Raw genomic sequence first — 10626 nt, forward strand, 5'->3', positions numbered from 1 at the left:
TGAAGAACTTGGAGTCTGATGTTCGAGGGCAGGAAGCATCCAGCATGGGAGACAGATGAAGGCTGGAAAACTCAGCAAGTTGACACTCAATATTAACCACCACAAGTATGTACAGAAATTATGTGTATACATCTGGGTCTATTTATGAATTTTTATGGGTTCCATCCTGTTATTTTTTGGTAGTTGTTGTAACACATGGGAATATTTTAATTTTACTTTAATAGTCACATATTAATATCTTTATGTGATACCCTGAGTTTCCTCTTCCTTAAGGCAGTTTTATTGGTTTCCTACTATGAGAAAAAAAATTAACCTGTAGCATCTTTTTCCTTTTACTTTCTCTTTACACACCATCCAGTGTTAGTCCACAATGTCATATTTCTTAACACTTATTTTGTTTGCTTACATATACTTAAGTTTTTACTACTTGATTTGTCAGTTTTAAGTGGTATCTTGTCTCTCAGCTTTTATCAATAAGGCAGTCAGTGAATTTATTCTACTTTCTATTATTTTTCCCCATTCTCCTTGGAAACTAAGCAGTTTACTGGGGAGTAATTGCATATGAAAATAGGGGGATGAGGGAGAAGTGGGCAGGGAAAGCTTTCACATTATGATGCAGATCAGATACTCGTGAGAGGAAAGAGAGGAAGAAAGCAAGATTAGGAGGGAAAGCCTCAGTCCATGATGTAGATATGATAAAGCCTTGGCTCAAAGGGAAGATCTGAAGCAAAGATTACCTGTTGCAGGAGTTCTATTTTGGGCAGAAATGGCCAGATTCCAGTACTCCTGCAGTGATCAGTCATGGACTGGTCTATACAGAGCTACCAAAATGAGCCTAGATGGACAGAGTAAAGTGAGGGAGATGGGGTCTTTAACTGTCAGACCGAGAAGCATAGGGCAAACACATAATTTGGATTGGAAACATATATTAAGAAGTAAGATTAAGTTAATTTAAGTAAATTAATCATTTTGAAAAAATAAAGAAAATTAATGTTTAGAGATAGAGTGCCCTACCCAAGTCACTTGACTGATTAGTGGCAGAGCTGACAAAAATGTAAATTTTCATCTGGGTCTCTTTTCACCAGTCTCAGAGTCTAAGAAAGGCAAGAAACTTCCAGATACACACAATGAATATAAATTGCCGTTTGAAATCTTTATTAGTTAGCAAAAAAATCTAACATAATCATCAGAGTTTTAAGTAGTAGTGACAGAAGATAAAAATGCCTCCATATCCCAAATTAACATCTCCGTATACCAAGTAGCTAATTTTTATTCTTTTACAACTAAAGTCAGGGTTTTTATTTTCAGAGACAATTCTGCAAACTTGACATTAAAGCAGTAGTTTGGCATGGTTTAAAATACATTCAAATGTATACTAAATGTTTTAGAAAATATTCCATTGTTGAATACATTTCACATGGAATTTATGTGAATTAATTGAATTGATAGTGAAATACTATGAACACCATGTGAACATACACAAACATATTCTTGTTGTTCACAGAGGCTAGAATCAGGAACATTAGATCGAAATTAACTTAGACACAACACAATAAATGTCAACCTTGCAGTTTAAACAATTATATACACTAAGAAAAATAGTGCCAGTCTTGGTTCGTGCTTGGCTGCCAGACTTTATTGTCATTCACTTCTAATCCTCACTTCAAATCAACTTTCCTCTTTCTTGGCTCATATTTGTGAAATAAAATTTTATTTAAAATTGAAGATAATTATCTAAAGGGTTTTGTCATTAATCAATACAATGACAGGTCTATCAATATATTTAGATAGATACATGTTTCTATCTACAGATATTTAGATGTCTTTGTTCATCTGGAGAGTTCCAATTTTACCCCTTTATGTTTATAGGATTAGATGGTTCAGGTGGGATTTTGATGGGGGTACAAGGTAGTGGTTTTGTAGTTTCTAACATTCAGGGAAAAGTAAATGGCTGATGGCCCATACAATATTCTCTCTTTATCTAAGGACTTTCTCTGCCCTCAGTAGGCTATCTCTGTAGGATCCAAAGAGTTATTTTGAACCCCAGACCTGCATCTGGCTTGTGGGATAGAGGCATTTTGTCTTGTTAATAGGTCTTGTGGTGGTGAATAATTAGATTGAAAGATTAATGATAGTGCTTTAAATCTGAGTAATATAATTTCATGTTGGGATTGGTGCTAAAAGTAAAGATGGTAGTTCTGCACTCATGAATCACATCTTATAAATGACAGAACACTTTACAACATATAATATACTATTGCTCCACCATGTCTTCAATAATTCTGTTTAGTAGATTCTTCATATATAAAAGAAATCGAGAAATTTTATTTTGGCCAGGAGCTGAAGTTGGTTGTTTAGTAGTAGTAGTTTGAGTAGTGACCAAAGTAGTAGTTTGGTGTGTGGGTGCAGCTGAAGTTTCAGAAGTGTCAGGTGCAAGAGTAGTTGGGGAAGAATTAGGTGTGGTAATTGGGGCAGCTGTGGTCTCTTGTGGAGCTGGGGAAGACGGTGGAGCTGGTGTAGTTGCAGAAGGTGTGGGTGGGGCAGCTGTGGTCTCTGGTGGAGCTGAGGCAGATGGTGGGTCTAGGGTAGTTGCAGAAGGTGTGGGTGGGACAGCTGTGGTCTCTGGTGGAGCTGAGGAAGATGGTGGAGCTGGTGTAGTTGCAGAAGGTGTGGGTGGGGCAGCTGTGGTCTCTGGTGGAGCTGAGGAAGATGGTGGAGCTTGTGTAGTTGCAGAAGGTGTGGGTGGGGCAGCTGTGGTCTCTGGTGGAGCTGAGGAAGATGGTGGAGCTGGTGTAGTTGCAGAAGGTGTGGGTGGGGCAGCTGTGGTGTCTTGTGGAGCTGGGGAATTCACTGGTGTTAATGTAGCTACAGAAGAGCTTGTGTTAACATTTTCTCTTGAAGATATGGTGGTGGCATTCTGGGGAAGAAAAGTCACATTTGGAAGGGTAGTAATTTTGGTGGAAGCTGATGGAAAAGTCACAGATGGAATTTGGGTTGTAGCCACTAAGGTAGGGTTGACCACAGTGCTATTTTTATCTGGATGTTTAGGTGGCTGGTGAGGATTTGGGAATTTGGGGGGGTTATTAGGTGAAGGTGGAAGCTTAGGCCTACAGCGTTTGTGCAGACATTTATAGGACTTTCTAATGAACGGCTTCTGGTGAGCTAGCAGTCCAGGATAATGTGGTAATTCAAAGTGAGATTTGGGTGATTGGTGATGATGCCTTCTGTGACGTAGTTCGTGATCCCTTTCTCGACCTTCACTGAACTGCAGAAAAGAAAGAAAATGTAAGAAATGAAAAAAGTATCCATTTATCAATCAGGTGATCACTGCTGACCATGAGATGAGCGGTATTTGTGGAATGCTGGGATTAGAAACCAGAGTACATTATTGAGTCAAGTGATTATCTTCCTAATTTCACCAAGTTTCAAGAAAGAATTGCTACTAGAGAGTTTTCTTTTGTCAAATGTCTACTCTCTAGGTAGCTGGGATGAATATATTCCTGTGGGTTCTAGCTTGAATGCTTAGCTGGATACGAACTTTTGTGCTTACAGTTCCTCTCTTCTTCCTCTGGTGGAAAATGGTCAAGTTACTGCCTGAGGTCCCAGCACAAAAGCTTCCTGCTTGCTCAGCCTGTTCACAAAACTTTAGTCAAAGACATTCAACTGAGATCCAGGAGCCCTTTCTGGATTACACCCCTCATATCTACCATCATCAAAATACGAAACAGCCAAACAACAACAAAGCCCCAACAAACAAAATATCCCACCCCAGCTTCATGTTCTCCATATTTCAGGAAACAGTTTTAGCCTTTATAAATTGGAGAAACAACTTTGGTCATTACCTTTTAACTTTATTGTTTAAAAAATTAGAATTACAGAATTCATGATTCAGGGGGTTCATGAATCATCTGATTTTTAGAGAAAATTTGCATGTTTATGCATTTTGTCTGGATAGAGCACCAATGGTTTTCATGATTTCTGAAAGGTGTTTACATCTGAAAAGAACACTGATCCAGTCCAACTGTACATCTGATACTTGATCTTTTATCAATACACTTGCTGAAAGGCTTTCTAGTCTATGCATCTAACCTCTTCTGATTAGGAACTCACTACTGTAATTCCTAAGGCAGCCTGGTAGAGAGTTCTTGACACTGAATGTAGGTTTGTTTTTTGGGATTTTCATTCTTAACTGAGTAGAATTTTCTTCATGAAGATTTCCATCCTTTGGTCCTAATTTTGTTTTGGCAGATTTACAGAAGATCCAGAAGTCCTTCAAAATTTGAAAATAACTTCTATGCCATGTGGGTCATCATTTTGCAAGATGAATATTTTTATTTCCTTTAGCCATTGCTGACATTATTTGAGTTAGAGTACCATCACTGTTTCAGTTTCTTATCTGTAAACATACTTCATGCCTTTTATATCCCTCTTCCCTGTATTCAATCCCATACTACATTTTTTAGTGATCAGTTATATTCAATTGGAGAAAAGAAATATAACAGGATAAATGAGAACATCCCAAACAAGGATAGGTTACGTTTTCTTCCTAATGATGTTCACAGAAGCCCTTTTTAGATGACCAAATGGGTAAATCATTCCAGTCGCAAGTTATAAAGCTTTCTTTGGACACAAAGTTTAGTGCAGATGAAGTGACAACTTCTGAGAGACTAGCTGAGTTGTTTAACTAAGATAACTTCCTCAGAGACTAATATATCCAACCTCAAAAATAGCTTCTAGGTACTGGGCTTTCAGAGGTGAATGAAACAGGGACCATTGTGAGGCTCATGTGATTGAGGGAATGAACCACATAACTATTTCAAAGCAAAGAGGTCATAGAATTAGATTTTGGATCTGGAATTTAATTTAATCCAAATCATTTCATAAATGAATAAACTGAGATCCAGACATATTAAGTGACTTGCCCAAAGTCATTCAATTATTCAATGCCAGACACAGGACAGACTAAAACCTCCACTGCTGGTCTGTTGCAGTGTGTTTCAAATATGTTCCTCTAAGACCTGGACATTCTCCACAACATCCGTCAATACAAGAAAGTATTATTTGTTTAGAAAATTAAATTGTCCAGGAAATTTTAATTCACAACTGAGAACAACCAATAGCTAACATAATGGCTTCTGATACTCACATGACTTTGGTATTTTTCCATAAATCTCTCTTAAAAGGGCATAGGTTTTCAGAATCGGTAACGCTGACTCCAGGAATCTCTGAGGAGATCCTTTCCATTACAGGGGTAGTTGTTTTCTCATATAAAATAGAACAGGTCATATTGTTCAAATAGATCTTTCCCTGGAGATTGAATATGCAATCCACATAATTAAGGACCTGCTCTGACTGAAGCAGGATTGAGGGCCTCACATTCCATGATCTCGGTCTTTCCCTTTCCAGATGGTCTCTGAGGATGTTGCAAAGAATGTCCAGATCTTACAGGAACATGTATGAAACATGCTGCAACAGACCAGCAGTGGAGGTTTGGCTCTGTCCTGTGTCTGCCACTGAATAGCTGAGTGACTTTGGTCAAGTCACTTAATGTGCCTGGATGTCGGCTTATTCATTTATAAAATGATTTGGATTAAATTAAATTCCAGATCCAAAGTCTAATTTTATTTGCTTTGAAATAGTTATGTGGTTCATTCCCTTAATCACATGAGCCTCACGAAGGCCCCTCTTTGATTCACCTCTGTAAGTCCAATACCTAAAACTATGCCTGGCATATGGCAGGTACTCATTAGCTATTAATTGAATGAGTAAATGCATGGAAATGATAACAATAACTAATTTGTTATTGAATAAAGTATTAACATTTAAAAGTGTTTATTCATATGTAAAATAATTTCAGCTATTTTACTTTAGGTGACCAAAATAATACCTACCACATTTTTATATGAAGGCAAATTGATTAAAATCCTATTAATTTTAAAGTTAGCTTGGCCTGGAACATGTATCAAATGACCAGTTTGTTTGATTTACTTAATATATTGATTAGTTATTATGATTGGCAGTTACAGGTGGTTATAACAGAAATTGTAGACTAGAGTTGGATTTAGAGAAGTCTGAGAGAGGAAGGAGTTGAAAATGCATGCCTCTGAAGTTTGAGTTTAGGTGACTGAAGTATGGAGGTCCTTATAATAAATATAGATATGCCAGGGAGGGTGTATTAAAGATAGCAACCCTGCCTGCCTGTTCACATTCATTATTTATTTTTATTAAAAAAGTCTTCATATAACACTTACTTTATGTTAGGCCCTATTCTGAGTGGTTTACAAATACAAATTTATTTAATTTCTTAGTAATATCATAAGGTGGGTACGGTTATTATCTTCATTATATGGATGGGAAAACTGAGTCTCAGACTAAGTAACTTTTAGGAGAATGTTTCTCCATTTGCAAACTGTACTTTTGAGAGCAGAGAAGAGGGAGAAGACGTGAGGAACAAGGATAGAGTAGGCTGGAGTCAAGGGAAGGAGAAGGAGAGACACATGGCACTTGCAGCAAGAAAGGAGGGTATGAGAAAGCAGAAGACTCCTAAAATAACTAGAGGAATGCCAAATTCTCTGAGGAAGGAAGAGGAGGAGAAAATTAGTCAGAAAGGAAGAGAATTAGAAGACAGCAAGGCCAAGATTACATTTTTTACTTTTGTATTTTGAGACAGAGTCTCACTCTGTCACCCAGTTGGAGTGCAGTGGCATGATCTCAGCTCACTGCAACCTCCGTCTCCTGGGTTCAAGGGATTCTCCTGCCTCAGCCTCCCTAGAAGCTGGAATTACAGGTGTGTACTGCATGCCTGGCTAATTTTTGTATTCTTAGTAGAGATGGGGGTTTCACCATGTTGGCCAGGCTGGTCTTGAACTCCTGACCTCAGGTGATCTTCCTGCCGCGGCCTCTGAAAGTGCTGGAATTACAGGTGTGAGCCACGGCACCTGGCCCAAGATTACATTTAATTGAAATTAGAAAGCACAATTCATTTCTTCATTTGCTACCAGCTTATTTTTATGACCATTTGAAAATCTGTGATCCTTTTTTAAAGAGAATGAAAGCATTATGCTAAATAATGCTATAGTTGACAGAGCTCTTCATCTGACTCCAGAATACATCCCTTCAAGTCTTTCTTTGGGACATCTGGAAGAGAGAAGCCAGACTATCTGCTCCCTGAAATCACTCCACAAAAGCAGGTTGTTGCTAGAGCTCCAGGACTGACCTTTTCTGGCTGTGGGTTGTTGCTAATCTCCGGTACATTCCTGTATTTTCTTTTCTTTTTATTTTTTTTGAGACGGAGTCTCGCTCTGTCACCCAGGCTGAAGTGCAGTGGCACGATCTTGGCTCACTGCAACCTCTGCCTCCCAAGTTCAAGTGATTCTCCTCCATCAGCCTCCCAAGTAGCTGGAATTACAGGTGTGGGCCACCACGCCCAGCTAATTTTTGCATTTTTAGTAGAGACGATGTTTCACCATGTTGGCCAGGCTGGTCTCGAACTCCTGACCTCACATTCCTGTATTTTCTAAGGATCAGGTCAAGGTATTTCTGTGCTACCTTCTCATATTCAAGTTCTTTGGAAACTCTTTCTCTCACCAGGCACTTTTTTGAGATTTGGGCAGCTTGAAGTGTTTTATTTATTCTAAGCACTTGGAAGAAAGGATTCTTTAGGTGTCTGGATTTGAGGGAGTTAGGATGAAAGGCCACTTCAAAAGAACAACCCAGATTCATCATTTCACAATAACATGACTTGTGTTGATTGGAAAATTATTTCTTTCAATATAGAGGGGTTGGTAGCCAGGGATTCCTTATTAAAACTTTACTTATTAAAAAGTTAACATCACTGTGCATATTCAGAACTTAAAGCCTTATCAACTAGTATGTAAATTGAGATTACAATAATCTTGTCATAATTTTTATATCTACACTATAGTTTATAATTTATAAATTCTCATTTACCCTTCAGCAGCCCTGTGAAGCGTATAGTGTTATTATTATTTTACACATAGGGAAATTGGGGCCCTATAAATAGATTCTAAATTGCTCAAGATTCATCTGGATGGTAAACATTAGAGATGAGTTTAAGCCCACATCTTCTGAGCCCAGCTTGAACACTCTTCTAGTCACAGAGATCAGCATTAGGGTCCGGGAAAAAGCCTGATTGTTTTCTGGGGATTATTATATGGTAAGTGAGAAATATGAGAATATCCAAGAGTAAATTCCGTCCACTTCATCAGTTCTTCTGCCCCCTCTCTCTCTACTCTACTGGCGTAATATTCTGAGGCTATCCATCCTCATTCAATAAAAAAGTACATTCCACTTCTTGATTCTTATTTGAAATTTTGTCAAAATAAAATTTAATAAATACAGGTACATAGCATGAGAGAAAAATATGGTTATTATTACAGCATGTATCACCTTGTAATCACATTATATCATTATTAATTTTAATCTTCCTTTGCCAGTACACCCTAAATTTCTTAAAGATAGAAGGTCCACTTTGTAGTCTTCTCTTGATTTTGGAAGCCATCCTTTCCTGTCCCCTCTTGTGGGTCCTCCATTTTCTCTATCCATATCTAAACTTCCTACATTTTCTCCCTAGGTGAAAATGTTGTAAGGTTTCATGGCTTCAAGTATGTTTTAAATATAGACTTTACCCCTAGATTTCTTTCTGAACTCCAGACAACATATATCCACTGTTTTCTTGATATCTTGATGTAGAAGTCTAATAGCCATTTCAAATGTAACATGCCCCAAACTAGAACGTTTTTGTTCATTTCTTTCTTTTTTTTTCTTTTGAGACAAAATCTTGCTCTGTCACCCAGGCTGTAGTGCAGTGATGCAATCTCGGCTCACTGCAAACTCTGCCTCCCAGGTTCGAGCAATTCTCCTGCCTCAGCCTCCTGAGTAGCTGGGATTACAGGTGCCCACCACCACACCCAGCTAATTTTTGTATTTTTAATAGAGACGGGGTTTCACCATGTTGGCCAGGCTGGTCTTGAACTCCTGACCTCGGGTGATCCACCTGCCTTGGCCTCCGAAAGTGCTGGGACTACAGGCATGAGCCACCGCGCCCGGCCTGTTCATTTCTTTCTTTTACCACATATACAATCCAGCAGAAGATATAGTAGACTCAATCACTAAAATATATCCTAAACCCACTCTTACCTTTTAATTGCTGAAATTTAGTGCAAGTCACCATCATCTTTTATCTGGACCACTGCCATAGCTTCCTGACTAGTCTCCTTATCTGAGCTTTTGTTACCTGCTACCTATCTTCTCCTGAGAATCCTGTCATGTAACTCCCCTGGGAGTGCTTTGATCACGCTGAGACTTCCTGACAGATTTGAAACCATATTCCACACCAAGACCTAAAGGCCTTACAAATCTGGGTTTTCATCTGTGTCAGTTCTCATCACACTCACTATAAAGTTTGTGCTCTATAGATATTGGATAAATGAAACAAATTATTTCCTTATGCTCTATCTACCTACCTACCTAGTCTATCTACCTATCTATCTAGTCTATCTACCTATCTGTATATATTTTTAAGACAGGGTCTCATTTTGTCACCCAGGCTGTGGCATAGTGGTATGATTACGGCTTGCTGCAGCCTTGACTTCCCAGGCTTAAGATCCCAACCTCAGCCTCCGAGTAGTTGGGATTACAGGCACGCACCACCACACCTGGCTAATTAAATTTTTTTGTTGTTGTTATTGTGGAGATACTGTCTCATTATGTTACTCAGGCTAGTCTTGAACTTCTCTGAGCTCAAGTGATCCTCCCTCCTAGGCTTCCCATAGTGCTGGGATTAGAGGTGTGAGCCAGTGCACCGGCCAATTATCCATATTTATAGGTTTCCTGGAAATAAAAGATGTCAAGCTTCTTGGAAATAGGGGTTACCTATTATGCTTTAAAAGTCTCAGGTAGGTACACTAAATGTTTGTTATTGATAGTTAAGGAAAAAACTTATTTGGGTGAATACTTACCGAGAAGCAAGCACTCAGTGCACAGATGCACACAAACAGCGGCAGAGTTTTCATTCTTTCTGATGTCTCCTGGGAAAAGCAGAAATGTGGCGTACTATTAGTTATGATATTATGGGAGAGGAATGCATTTTGGTAAATAACTTATTTTTATTAGAAAGTACAGGCAAAAAGAGACCAATGGTTTCTGAAAATTATGTATACATTTTCATTCCATAGGGGTGATGCAAAATTGCTTCAGGCCTAAAATGCATTCTTTTAGAGAGGAAGCAATGGAGGAGGCTCAAGAATTATTCTAACTAGTTTGCAAAATGAGCATTTTCTATTGATATTAAAGATTGGCTAGGAAAGGCAGGATCTTAGGAAGTTTAGCAATAAGAAAAGGAAATAATTTTCTTCTTATTTCTTTTCTAATTCAGGAAGCTCCCCTCTCTGGGGAACCATCATATAAATGACCTGATACTACACAGTTTTGCAAAGACTCCTGATGTTAGAGGAAAATGCTCTTTGTTGCTGTGCTATAAGGCTGTCACTTGGAACAAAGAACCAGGTCAAATGGACTCTTCCTCCCATTTCATTCTACTGAAGATTTTGCCATTTGATAATCCTTTTTCTTGTACCTTTTTTTTTTTTGAGACAGAGTCTCGCT

At 38.5% G+C, this 10626-nt stretch overlaps 1 protein-coding gene across 1 annotated transcript; it reads right to left on the minus strand.

Moving 5' to 3' along the window:
* Positions 1-2254: 2254 nt before the first annotated feature.
* MUC7 (mucin 7, secreted) lies at positions 2255-10034 on the minus strand. The gene is made up of 2 exons (XM_034958069.2): positions 9981-10034; positions 2255-3265 (listed from the first exon to the last, which is right to left on the minus strand). The coding sequence occupies exons 1-2, from the start codon at positions 10032-10034 to the stop codon at positions 2255-2257; spliced, it is 1065 nt and encodes a 354-aa protein (XP_034813960.1).
* Between the last annotated feature and the right edge of the window lie 592 nt (positions 10035-10626).

The sequence above is a fragment of the Pan paniscus genome, chromosome 3, assembly GCF_029289425.2.
Source record: "Pan paniscus chromosome 3, NHGRI_mPanPan1-v2.0_pri, whole genome shotgun sequence".
Lineage (NCBI taxonomy): Eukaryota > Metazoa > Chordata > Mammalia > Primates > Hominidae > Pan > Pan paniscus.

Coding starts and splice junctions, on each gene's coding strand:
- MUC7 (XM_034958069.2), bottom strand. CDS start 10,034: ATGAAAACTCTGCCGCTGTTTGTGTGCATCTGTGCACTGAGTGCTTGC. Junction 3,266..9,980: donor CACTGAGTGCTTGCTTCTCG/GTAAGTATTCAC, acceptor TCTTTTCTGCAG/TTCAGTGAAGGTCGAGAAAG.